Source organism: Apteryx mantelli, chromosome 10 (genome assembly GCF_036417845.1).
Source record: "Apteryx mantelli isolate bAptMan1 chromosome 10, bAptMan1.hap1, whole genome shotgun sequence".
NCBI lineage: Eukaryota > Metazoa > Chordata > Aves > Apterygiformes > Apterygidae > Apteryx > Apteryx mantelli.
Genome location: NC_089987.1, coordinates 22,654,269 through 22,668,016, shown reverse-complemented (window position 1 = coordinate 22,668,016; position 13,748 = coordinate 22,654,269). Strand labels below are relative to the sequence as shown.

At 41.2% G+C, this 13,748-nt stretch overlaps 1 protein-coding gene across 1 annotated transcript in view; it reads right to left on the bottom strand.

Annotated features, from left to right (window-relative positions):
- GLG1 (golgi glycoprotein 1) overlaps positions 1-13,748 on the bottom strand; it is an 89,426-nt gene that overhangs the window by 7,078 nt on the left and 68,600 nt on the right. Inside the window, exons 11-24 of the mRNA XM_067302688.1 lie at positions 13,293-13,446; positions 11,462-11,599; positions 9,840-9,926; positions 8,886-8,948; positions 8,086-8,199; positions 7,584-7,672; positions 6,593-6,710; positions 5,526-5,618; positions 4,852-4,989; positions 3,381-3,504; positions 2,907-3,049; positions 2,569-2,670; positions 1,888-1,995; positions 1,113-1,233 (exon numbers count right to left, since the gene is read on the bottom strand). Of these exons, the coding sequence (XP_067158789.1) occupies positions 1,113-1,233; positions 1,888-1,995; positions 2,569-2,670; positions 2,907-3,049; positions 3,381-3,504; positions 4,852-4,989; positions 5,526-5,618; positions 6,593-6,710; positions 7,584-7,672; positions 8,086-8,199; positions 8,886-8,948; positions 9,840-9,926; positions 11,462-11,599; positions 13,293-13,446 (1,592 nt within the window). The remainder of the gene's footprint in view (positions 1-1,112; positions 1,234-1,887; positions 1,996-2,568; positions 2,671-2,906; positions 3,050-3,380; positions 3,505-4,851; positions 4,990-5,525; positions 5,619-6,592; positions 6,711-7,583; positions 7,673-8,085; positions 8,200-8,885; positions 8,949-9,839; positions 9,927-11,461; positions 11,600-13,292; positions 13,447-13,748) is intronic.

Genomic DNA, 13,748 nt, shown 5'->3' with positions numbered 1-13,748 from the left:
AATTAAGACAAAACAAAGGATATGCAGAATTTCAGAAAGGCATTCAATAACCACCATAAAAGAAAGATAATGACCAGGAAAATACTTGGCCTGCTATTTCAAGTGACATACACATTCAAGAAAATAGACATGTTTAAAATTTTTTTTGCACTAGCTTTTCTTAAACAGCCATATATACTAGCCAGCTAGCTAATACAACAGCAGTAACAAAGGGCAAGAGCTTGACCCCAAACAGGAAAGAAACAGGTTAGGAAATATTTAGATAAAAGTTTCAAGTGGCCTGAACCTGCTGCACTCTGTCTTAGAGGACTTGAAGGCTTTGAGATTTCATCAACCATTTCAGCAGCTATGTGAACTTAGGAAACGTAGGAAAGATTGCCTATCTTCTGGCAGACTAGAGAAGAAAAAACATGCATCTTTAAGCAGAGGAGGAAAAAAGGAGGATCAAAAGACTTCAGGGCTTAATTTTATCCATCAAAAACACTGAAACAAAAAAGCAAACTAGGAACAATTACTGACACAAAGAAGTACCAAGAGGGATTTGCCAAGAATGGATCTTGTGAAACCAACCTGATTTGTTTCTGTAAGAGGAAAAACTTAGTTCCAGTAAAGCTTTTGATACAGTCTGATATAACACTATCGTAAGCAAGCCTGGGAGCTGTATCCTATACGAAGCTGATATAGGGTGGAGATAAACATCATTGAAAAATTCAGTCCATGTACTTAAGAGCTCATTTTTCAATGGAAGGATTTACTGAGCAGGGATTTTACAGAAGGGTTATAGATTTGGCATCATGCGCTATTTTCAATAATCACATGAATGATGGAACATAACATATACTTATTAAATTTGCAGATAAGGCTGCAAGGATATTATATTAGCATTGAAGAATTGCTTCCTGCCTTGGACACGAGGGAGAACTAGAACACTTCTTGACAAGGCTTCTGGTGCCATGACTTGAACAAGGGCATCTACCACCTCTGGAGCAGTTCCACCTCACTACCGCAAAGGACTGGCAGAAATATCTGGTACTTAAGATAATGCTGGTAAGAGAATGCAGCTTAAGGCCTTCAGGACAAACAGGCTGTATGCATAAAGCATAAACACTTACGGCGTCCTCTTCCTGGTGGAATGGCAGCACAGTGGTGTTTGATGTCTAGGGCACAGGCTGTGTGAAGCACTGGGTCAACAAATATATCTGCTTTGCTTTCTTTCAGCATGTTGAGCACTTCCTGGGGAAGGAAAAATTACAGGTGCATCACAAGAAAGGAGGGAGAACAAAACACCACAGATCATACGGCTCAATGTTTCTGAAAGGTGGATCATCTCTTAATCCATGATCACAGAAAAACAATACCATTACTAGATGTGAGCACAAATGCTGGTTTAGGCTGGATTAAATGTCCTGCTTTATAAGCGTGAGCATAGTTTAGTTCACTAAATACCCATATTAACATAAAACTCAAGCTCAATATACCAGAGCTACTTCAGTTAGAATTGAAACAAATGCTACAGCTGTGGGGGCAGTTCACACGACTCAATCACAGCCAGTGCCTAGGCCATATTCAGCATTCAGGAAGCTTGCTTAACTGACACAGCGGCAGCAAACAGATTAGTAACAAGAAGCTTTGGCAACCATAATCAAGAAAGGATCCAAGTTCTGGAACAGGAAAGTATACTGCATTGTAGGAACAATTTTCACTGGCAAATTGAAATTGAAATGAATTGCTGCAGGCCAGAATTGAGATGGGCAAAGAAATCTGCAGAGCTTTGGCTTCACACTAGCTAGAACATGGCCTGGGGTACGATCTGGAAAAATACTTAAGAACACTGACTTCTGCAGGGATGGGATGCCTTTTAGGGCATGTTCAATTTAATTCCTTTACCTTCTTGCACATTTCAGTTTTTATTTTCAGCAGATTCACTTTCAGACATTCTTCCACCTGCCCAGTCTGCTCCTGAGCTGCTGCTTCTTCTGCACACAAGTTGGAAATCTATTTTGAAAAAAGTATTTTAACATTAATAAATAGTACGCAACAATCATTCTGCCTTTCAACACATTTGCATCTCAACACATTAATCCATCACAGGAAATCCAGCCTGGCTCATTCAATACACATATTCTTCTCTTCTTAACCCAAAATCAAGAAATACTGTTAAGACATGAAATAAGCAATACTTGAGACATGGATTATTATGCTATTAAAAGTAAGAGCTCAAAATTTGACTGTATTCCAGTTAAGATTGACAAGGCCAGAGAACAACAACTGACTGCTCACAACAGCAATGCAATATATTTCCATGGTCATAAGTACTGATGAGATGCCAGAAGCTAAACTTTACTTCATACTAGCACTGTACAGGAACGTGCAATTCTCACACACTAGGCAAAAGTCACAAGCAGAGAACCTGACTAGCTAGAAGCAGCTGAAATTTTTTTTGTTTTGTATTAGGAGAGTTCATGTCTTAAGAAACACTAAATCTGTTTCATGACAAAACTTCTCAATTCCAAGCTCCTATGAAGAGTTTTCATCCTAAACAAGCAGCTGGGGAGTTATTCCTCCTACCTCTTCAGAACAATGCATCTGAAGCTGGGGATCCAGCCGATAATCAAGAGCTGATTCCTGGATTATCACTCGGATTTGGTCCTCACAGTCTGGAGAGAGACGCTATTAAGCGGAGAAAGTCATTAACCCACTCCATGAGCTTTCTTTTCATAAATCAATCACCTTGCATTTTAATCTGTGTAGTTTGTAGTAACTGCACAGCAGCATAAAAACTCATTTAGGTACAGTACGTTACATAGGTTGAACACACCACAAGTCCAAGTTTCATCTGGTATTCAATGAGCGTTGTTCAGCACATTCCTGCACAGTCCCTATTTACGTGCATCATCTCTACTCACCTGGTCTGCGTATTTCAACTTCAGGCACGAGATGACTTGCCCCTCTAACTCCGTATCATCCTTGGCTCTACTCAGGATATTTTGGCAAAATTTGGGTATGTCTGCTTTGCAGGCCTTCCGGAGCACTGGATTTAAGCGGTAATCTAACCAAGAGAACACAAGAGAACTTCATCTCTTCAGATAGAGCATAACACTCCAAAAGAGCTTTGACAGAAGCATCTCCCAGAACTACTGTTTTGGGGGGAAAAAACTAGTAATTTTTCACAGGAGAATTTTAACTTGCAATAAGTGCTTCAGAGGAGTAAATGTAATGCATGCTGGCTCTCAACAACGAGGCTGAAGCAGCGAAGCATGCGCGCTGACAATTGTGAAAAAGAATAAAATGAAGGGAATAGTCCTCCAGTCATGCAGATCACCCATCAACTCAGGCAAGCAGTTAATTTCTTTATTTTCCTCCCCACAAGAAAGGAATACCTGTGTTCTGTGTAATCTGGCGCTTGGTAATCATTTGCTTGCATTTAGGATCCATCACTTCGCTGTTCTTATTCTGTTTTAAACACTGCAACATGTTTTTTGAGTCTGCCTCTGGGCAAAATCGCTACAAAAAAAGATCAAGTTTCAGCACTAAGCATTTAAAACATCACATTCATGGAAGAGAATATCCACACACCTAACCTGGAGGTAGAGAGAATTCAATTCTCCCTAGCCCCAGCACCTCTTATTAGTAATAACAGTGACGTTCTCTAAACTCACTGTGGACTTGAACATCCGTATTTATGGAGTGTGAGCTGAGCAGTACAGTCTTAACTAGCTAAGGTTCTAGGCTGCAGCTTGCATTGGCAGTACCAAAAGCAATTTGCCTTTATTTTCCATTCATAAGTTACCACGTCTTTGAGAAACCCGTATCAAACCAGATCTCATACACTACTGCTTTCAATCCCCTTTATTTTAGAAATTAAAACGGGAACCTGGTAACTCCATATACTGCTGTTCTCCATAACAGCTGGATGGACAAAGTGACAGGTAAATACTTCATGGGTAACGCTCAGGACAAGGTAAGACCATGTAGCACCAGAGAGCTGCGAACAACTCACTGACACTAATTTGTCCATTCCTGTCCTAAATCAGAGTCAAAAGTGAGTTAGCTTACCAAAAATTTGGACTAAGTCACTTGTTCCTTCTGTTAGAAATTAATTCTGTGGTTGTAAGATAGAGCTGCTGTATTGATAATACTATCTTTGATGATGTTATAAGTCTTCTTTTAAAAGCATAAACCTGTTTCGGAGAGCCATAAACTCTCAAGATATTATGCTTCAGCCACAAGAAGGATTCAAAGTACTGTACAGAGCACACACATACATAGTAGTGTTTCAGGGCTTGTAGTTCCAGCTACTATGCAGAAGTGTTTTGTATTAACATTCACAGCTGTTTTTCAGATGGCACCACTTTAAGCCAGCATTTCTTATCTTAAGTATCAAAGTTTTGGCATGATTTTGCCTACTCTATCAGTTTGATGAAAGCCTGCACCAGGTCAACAGTGAACTTAAGAGGTTACTCCCCTCTGTAATCATGGTAACTTCTCCACCTTTGCTAAAGGCCAGTCCACTGTAGCAAGAGGACTGATTGGATCAAAGCTGTATGAGAAGCCTCAGCACACCAGACTAATGCTTCTGGCACTTAGGGAGACAAATATGTTTGCGCGCAGGCTTTAATCAGACGGGTATTTGGAGGAAGCAAAGTTGAGAGAGAAGTGCCCTAGAGAAACCTCAACCTGATTCAGAGTTAAGAATCTGGTTATTTTGCATAAAGGCAATTGTATTCCAAAACAGCACAGCAATTTTGGAATGAGTCGTTATGGGAAGTTCAAAACTGATAGTTTAAGATACAACACCAATACACTCTTATAACCCAACCTCACCCTCTTAAGTCAGCACACTACCATCACCTTGATCATCTGCTTGCAGACTCTCATGAGCGTGTAGTCCAGTTCTGGATCCATCATCTCTGTCTCCTGCAGTTTAAACACCTTCTGGTGGCACCGGGTACTCAACTGCTTCTTGATTTCCTTCAAGCATTCAATAATCTAGAACACAGTATTACAACCAAGACAGATGTATTGTTCATATGATTCTATCATATGCTAGTCAAAAACACTACTGTGCTCCCTTAATGGCAGTTGTTAAAGTCTCCAATGCCTAGATCTTATCAAAAAAAAGTCACTACCAGTGCTGATTTCTAGCACTTGTTTTAAGCTCACCTCTTCTCACAGAGGGATTTATTGAGATGAAGAGGGTCACCTGGACCTACTCCCCACACCCCAAACCTCATTTTGCAGGCACTGTAGCTAAAATTTCTTTAACAATCTTTGCAGTAACTAGCAGCTAATAGTTTAGAACCAATGTTAACTAAGGAATGCCTTACTCACGGCATTACCTTCACTCATTACATTGCTTGTGAACGAGTGAAAACCCTTTAAAAGCGCCAAGACACTGACAAAAGGCTTTAGTGACATCTTAAAATGAAAATCCAAAGCTGCATTCACAGAGACAAAAGTGTTCAAAATTTTTTCCAAAATGAAAGTACAAATTAAACTGTAAATTGTTAATAAAGATCCATTACCTGAGCATTGCCATAGGCTACGTTTTGGCAGTAATTCTTGATGTCACTTTTACAAGCCTCATACAGTTCTGGTTCAAGTCTGATATCCTCAGTCTGCAGGACAAATTACAACACAAACTTTTAATTAGGATACAAAAAACCCTACTATTTTACCTTGTTATTCTATTAACTAGAACTCTCTGTTCACAAAAAGCAAGTAACTATCACAACAGGCAGATCAGTGTCTTTGAATTTAAGGGTCTTGAGGGTAAGAAATGGTGTTAGTGGGACATCTACTTTGCAAATCCACGCAACGGATCAGTTGGCTTTTTACACAACAGAAAGGGTTCTCCATTTCAACAAAATTCTAGAGCTGGCAAGTTGTTCCCACTACGCCTCCTAAAAGGGCACCACTTTCCATTAACTCAAAGGTCTAAGACAGCTAAAATCTTTTTGGATGAAAGCTAAAGGACATATTGATAGCTGTCCATCCATAGTACGACCTGAAGTATGTGAATGAAGTCTCCTGCTTTCAGTGATGGCTAGCATTCAAATTCCTCCACGCAAAGGCAAGAGTGCTGCCTGCTCAGAGGTGGGCCTACTTAAGGTCAAGCATTAACATTTAAAGAAAATCTACTGGACAAAGGTCTCGTGAGTTTATTGCCACAAATACTGGCACCAGGAAGCTGAGAGACAGCCTCACCCAGCAGAACAAATGCTCCTATTTAGCTGAACACCTTACAGCAGCTGGAGTCAACATGATTGATCTGTGCTTGTTTCCTCACTGCGTAAAATGAAGCTTATATTCTCCTAGAGGACTTGGGGATGTCAGCAAGCATAGCATGCTGCTCTCTAACACTAAACACGAGACTATATTTAGGGCATTAAAACAGACAATCATTACTTTCACCGTGGAAAGGCAACTGAGCCTGGTGGTGTTAGAAGATTTTCTCCCAGTGGAAAAAACAGATTAAATGCATCTTATGAATGAGCTTCCCTTTTTTCCCCTGAGGTGGACAAAACAGGAAGCTAAAATTGAAAGACCTCACTGGAAGAGCAGGCAGATCAAAAGTCTCATGCATGCTTACCATCTCCAGCTCCTCGACACGCAGCTGCTTGCGGCACTTCAAAGATACCCTGTGCTCCTTGGCATCCTGCAAAGTATCATTGCGCACAGTTGTGCTCAGGCAGATCACTACATCCACCCTGCAGAAGAGAAAACAGCTTCTTATTCATATACTCCTCATTTATATCAACTAAGACTTGGAGGGGAGTTGGAGAGAGGAGACAGGCATGTTGGATCACCACATTGCAGAAGAAAGTAATCGATCCCAGGAATCCAAACACAGCATAAAATCTTTGTGCGTCAAATGTTACTTCTCGCCTGGGTACAGCTCTATGTGAAGTAACTGAATCACAAGGAAACCCCCTAAACCTGATGATGTCTAACTGTAGTCTGGATCAGCAGACACATGCCCTTAAGTCACATGAACACCTTAGAAAAGGCTTAATCTCAAGAATGTATCACAAGGGTGGATACACACGTGGCGTTGCAAACAACCCTTTGCATTATGGGAAGGGTGTTTATATCATAAAATGCACATACAGTCTTATTCTCCATAAACAGGATTGACCCTGTGTGCACTTTAGCCTTACATTATTGGAGTAGGCTGTTGAACGAGAAATCCTTCTACCGAAATGCCCAAGCCTGCTAAAACAAGCGGGATATTCTCCTTTCCCAGACCAGCTGACTTGCATCTTAGAAGACAAGACAATGAATCTAGCAAGGGCATAAAACATCCTGGGGCATGCAGACCATTAATTGTAATAACTAGCTATTTTCATAGCAAGAATAATAATTAAGAGGACATGATCTTTTGTAAGAGATAAAAAGAAATACCTTTATAAAGAGGGAGGCAACGCCTCTACCTTAAGCATTTGCAGAACAGTCACTACAGGAAAACGCACAAAATCAGTCTTTAGAGGAAACGTAAGGTTTCCTGACTCATCATGAAATAATGCTATAACTTTATTATGTATTTCTACAATCAGGTTGCTGTTTGCTCAGGTGCTACATACTTTTTCTTGATGTTGGGGCAAAGTTTCAGCACATCCTCCTTGCAAGCCATTTTAAACTTGTAAGAGAACCTAAAATCTTTCATTTGAACCTGCAAGAGAAGAGAAACGAGAAGAGTTTTGGTCATCTGTAGGAAAAAATGAAAAAAAAATAAAAAATAAAAATAAGAAAATCAGCGCTGCACAGAAGAACACTTGTTGAATCACAAAATCAGCAAATGCTTTTGGCCACAACTTATCCGTGGGGAAGCAAAGGAGACACCGCACTGCTGAAGAAGCTGGGACCCTATCTACCATACCCCAGTAAGAAGCAGGGCCTGAAAAGAAGTGATCTCCAGAAGTGACCGTTTATGACCAGGCACACAAGTACAGTTAATCTGAATTCAGAAGACCACCTTTAACAAAGTGGGGAAAAAAAGGAGAGGGTTCATAAGTAGCTAATTCCTGTCAACCACCTCAGTGAGCAGAACAAGTTTCAGCTGATAGTGTAAAAAGCATTACTTACCAGCTGAAAATGAGTAACTCCAATTGCACATTTCTCATTCATTTCCTTCTGGTGTTTGTTCTGTATCAGACACTCCATCAGGTCCCCAGAATCAATCTGGTTATCTGCAACCTCCTGAAGGATGGGTGAAAGGCTTAAAAACAAGCTACTCCTACAAGCTACGATTTTTATACTCCTTTAGTCCTCTGTGACCGGGGAATAATTCAGAGCAGTGGAATTGAGAGTCCCACTCTGTTGGGAGCTTACACACACCATTAACTGTCCAGTGCTTGCATGCCTATACTTATACAGTGCAGAAAAGAATCATCTCAGACACATGTACACATTAGATTCAGACAGGGGACCACAGCACAGAGAGTCAATGCTTACATGAAGTATTAGAGTTTGGTGCCTACGCTGCTATTTGACTATTCAATCCTAGAGCAATGTAAGAAGTTACATCAGCAACGCTGAGCAGCAGCACAAAGTGGAGCAGCTAGACACACTGCTTGGGGGCAGGAGGGAAGGAAAAAGTTTCATTTCTGACCCACTCTGAAGAGCAACTTTTTAAATTACAGAGCACCTTTATATTCTAGTTCCTGTGCTAGGACTCCGCCACAACAGCGGAAGTACTGCATGGAACCAAGAATTCTTGATTTACTTTTTTTTTTTTTTTAATATAGACTTCTGTGATGATTTTTACCTCTGGTTATACTTTTGAAGTGGAGGAAGCACACTAAGGAACTAAATATTAAAAACCTCTAGTCTTTTCCACACAGCGTTCTTTCCCAATACCATTCAGATTATCGTGGAGTACTCACGTGACAGAACGTCTGGATGATGGGCTCACAGGCTCTCATCAGCAAGGCTTCAATTTGAATGTCCTGCAGAAAACATGCAATATTTCTTTCTCACAGTGAACGGAGAGCACGCAAGGAAAACGACTCTGAATAACTGTGATCCAAGTTAAACTCAACTCAGTCTATAGGGCTTTTAAGATGCAACCCAGAGAGCTTCACCCTTCAGTTCTGAAATATCCAGGGTTTGCTTCTGCCAACAACGTGGCAAATGCAAGAAGGGAAGAACCTGGTCTCCACAGATAGAAACTCATTGCTCGGGTAATTCAGCCAGTCTCCTCCAAACCTGATACTACAGCACTAGAAACCACATTAGACCTAGGCAGGAGTTAAAGATTAATGATAGTTCTGAGCCAAATGTTTGTAACCACTGGAAGAAAGTGCCCCCTATGGCACAAGGTAAATTTTAAGATATACAGGGAACAATTTGGGGCAAGATACTCAAAACACCCAAATTCCTAAAACAAGTGAGGCTGCTGATCTCAGTGAAAAAACTAACAGTGCACTTAAGTGATTTCTTGCACAACATTTGGGATAGGGAGAGGGAAGTTGCAATATGGTACTAAACTACTTGCAGGTAAGACCAAAAACTAAGTCCCCACAACATATTTTGACTTGTACTGAAAATAACAGGGTTATCTGTGCAAAAAGTTTTAGCTTCAGTACCATCACCACTTTTAGGCTTGTGCTTGCATTTTTCCTGCCACTTACAGTCTCCAATTGTTGTTCACTTGTCTTCAAGAGCCTCCTATGAAAACTAAAATTGTACAGCATAGAAAGGCTGGCCTCTGCTTCCTCCCAGAGAGCTGCATTTCTGCATCTACTCTGATCTCTCAGTTTTTTCCAGCATTTTCAAAATGGCATGCTTAACAGGGCATGCTTTATTCTTCCCTTCATCCTAGGCTGAAAACTGCTCACCTCAGACTCCAGCTCAGTAAGGTTTCCCACTATGTCTCTGCAATCAGACACCAAGTCATCAAGATGGTCCTGAAGGCATTCTAGTTCCTATAAAGACAATCATTTTAGTATGCGATCTGAGAGCCCAAATCCAAAATTTGGGCCTGAAATATCGTTGCACAGGTGAAGCTGCCCCCCTCTTCGTAAAATGAGAAATCTCATTTAATTCCACCCCTCTGCTGGCACTCCCAGAACAATCAGTGCATCAAGCATCTTGACAGACAATCCTATTACCTGGGTTGATCTGAACAGCAAAGAGCCTTAAACAGGGTCTAAAGTCTTGAACTAGCTGATGAGAATTTCAGAGCTGATGAATTATATTAAGACATTTCATCTTCCTCCTTAGAAAGCATCACTTTCATGGTTCAGGCTCTAAAATCAGTTACTTGGTACTATTTTCTTTCCTGTCTTTGCTTCGTACAAGATCCTTTGGAGAAGAGGATCAGTAGTCTTACAACTTTACATACATGATAAACTGAGGATTACAAGCAATATTCCACAAATCTGCACCCTAGCAATGTGAATATTAGCACTTGAGCACTGTCAACGACCTGATCCTTCATTTCTCTAAAAGCAGCAGCCTCCCAAAATAGTGTACTGTGTGAAAGCAGTTAAATGGTTGTTTTGAAGCAGTTTCTTTTGTAGCTTCAAAACATTTGTTCATTCAAACAGTTCTGAATATGGGGAATGTTGCATTTTTCTATTTGAACATAATACCATCTCTGAACAAAGCCATATTTTTTCTATTCAAATGAAAAAATGCAAAAATATTACCCCCCCCCAAGTTGCACATTTTTCAAAAGCAGTGCAAACATGCCAGTTTGAGTTTCCCTAGTTAGGTTCTGGGGGATTTTATTCTGGTTTTACTTCGTTCCACACAGGGGTGGATACATACACAGTAGTGACCGAGAATGTCAGGCTAGGATGTTACAGCTTGCTCTCAAAAGTTGCACAATGTGCTTTCACGTCTGGAATACCGCTTACGGTTTGCCTTTGACATTACCTTTACCTAAGGATAACGACCCAAACTACCAGTCTATGATAGACACTTCAAAAAGACAGTGGTGTACGCTCTACTGCATCTGCTGTTGGATGTCTCTGCCCCTGCAGCTATGCTAGGGCAGAGCAATTTAACATGAAAGCATTTGCTGAAACTTTGTTAAAGAGCAGCAGATGTTAGTTCAGTTCTTTATAAACACAGGAAGCATGTCAGTATTTGCCAGATGGAAATGGGATAAAGTTTACGTGGGAAATGTCAAACTTGCAATAGGATATTACAAATAAGAGTCAGGGCAGGGGGGTGGGGTTGCTTCATTAAAGCAAAGTCCTTCGTGTTAACTATCCCCTTTCCCCATCTCATTCCACTACACAATTGAATACACTGAAACCATGCTGTAGGTTCAAAGCTTCTTCATATCACCGCAATCTTTCAGCCTAGTGTAGATCATGTTTCAAAACGCATGCATTTTTAATATATTCTCAACTATAAAGATCCCAGCTAGCTACAAGATGTTCCTTCATCCCTCTTTTGCCTTTCCTCCCGGTAAGTTTTGCAAACAAAATGGTTTTACTGTACACCGTACCTGTCCCGTCTCTGTTTTTTCACTGCACCATTTCCCTAAGTCAACCATACACTTGTCCTGGAGGGCCGGATCCAGTTTCACATCCATGGCTCGCTGGTGGAGGATTCTCTGGACTTCTGCTCTGCACTCTCGTGATAGCTGCAAGGAGGGAAAGAGAGCTTTGAGCATATGGCATATCTAAATTCATACAACACACACAAAATATTCACTGGCGACTTACTGAAGGTGAACACAGACCACTATCGCCAATCCCAATAAGTACAGAAAAAGTCCTGTACTGCTCAACATGAGCCTATCGGTTACATGAAACTGGTGCCCAGACAAACAACCCAAACTCTAAAAGAGTTTGGACTTCCGTTGTTGTAGTTTGGAGGAAGGCTCCTTTCACTCCAGTAAGGGAAACTATATTCTTAAACCTTCATTTTACTCTTAAATAAGGTGTCAAAGTGGGTCCCTAAACTAACTGCTGCACTGCCACCTTCGTTCAAAGCTACAGACTACATCTGGAGAAGAAAGTCAACGTAGCTGATGTTGTTCTCGATACCAAAAGGGTACCGAGCAATATAGTGCAGCTACAACTTCCTTTCTGCAATACCCACTGCAGCACAGGGGAGCCAGCGTTTGTCAAGACTAAGGAAAGAGACAAATTGTAGAAAATCAAGGGACACTAGTATGGTGCTCGCCAGACCTAAAAGGCACTGGTAGAAGCTAAAAACTTCACATACTTGAAAAATCCAAAGCACTGGAAGTCATCTAGTACTTTGTGGACAGCACTGGAAATAAGAGGACAGATCTAATCTGATGAGTTTGCTTTCAAATGCTAGATTTCAAAGTGACGGCTACTCCCTTAGCCTACTTTCCACAAGAAAAATACATTTAGGAGCCTTTTCTCTCTCTCTCTGATAGATTATTTGCAGGGGGGCTATTGATTTCTTTGGTCAGCACTAAAATAAAACAAAATTAAAAAGTCAACTCAGCACACTAAGAGACTGCTTTTTAAAAAAAAATTATTCCTAAAAGAGCAGCTTTCAATCGATAGTTGACCTCTGCCACAGAAGACCTTTTACATCAAGTTGCAGGAATTAATTTTTAAGCCAGTCCACTGTGTAATCCCACCAACTCCTAGGAGCTGCGTACAATGCCAAAAGAAATGAGACCAAGGACCCAGCTGCTTTCAAGGGAGGCTCAGTGCTTTGACAGAGACACGAGAGGGCAGCAAACTTGAAAAGAGAAGCTCTGAACCAAACAAATGTGGTTATGGTAGATCTCCAGCCTGCAGGGCAGCAAGGCAGACCCCCACTGTCTTGCTTAAAGACAGCATAAGCATATTTAACAGTACAGTACAATGAACTGAAAGCATATTTTATACCAACAGAAAGAGTGTAAACTTAAGTTGCACTCAAATCGAAACATAACTAGAATCAGCCAAAAAAAAAAAAAAAAAGCTGGACTCTGAAAGCTTTTGTTGCTCAAAAGCAAAGCAGCTAAGGTGGCTAGCTGCAAGGAATCAATATACTCTTTGGAAAGAGAAGAGGGAGGGCTTACGCTGTGTCTAAGCAGATGCACACAAGCGGCTGCCGGCACAGTTTCTGTTGCAGGCAATCGTCACCATCCTGACCCAGCTATTTTGCCTTATTGGAACGATAACAGGAGCCTTCAAAGCCACACTCAAGGAGGAGCTGGGCACACGCACAAGAAATATCTACAGCAAATGCTTCCAACTAGGTTTTGCGAGTCCTCGAAGGTTTAACACAGCGTGCCCAGCCTCCAAATATACATTCAACTCCGCTACCACAGGTGAAACAGTAGGGAGCTGAACTCTGGCGCTTACCCTCCTTCCTTGCTCCTCTGTGCGGTACGCGTGCCGGTACAAGCAGGAGAAAACGGCCCCCGGGGGCATCAGCTCGCTAGTCTCATTCCAGCCGTGGGTATGGCAGAGGCGCGAGGCATCTCCCTGACACTTGCGGTAAAGGACTGTATCCAACCTGCAAACAGAACAGTTATCGCTCACACTTCAACTTCCGTGGCACCTTCCGCACTCAAACCTTTCACGGTTTTCATATTTTGAAAACGCTTTCAAGGCAGATAAACCCACTGAATTTTGCACACCGCTACATCATTTAGCAACCGCATCTAGCCAACTGAACCAGCAGGTGGCAAAATGCCTGTCACTCAGTTTGAAATTACCTTCCTAATCTTGCAAAAATATACTAGGATCTTTAATTACAAATCAAATCTTCCACACCTCTTGAAGCACCTCTTGTTTTCTCCTATGGCATGCCAGCCA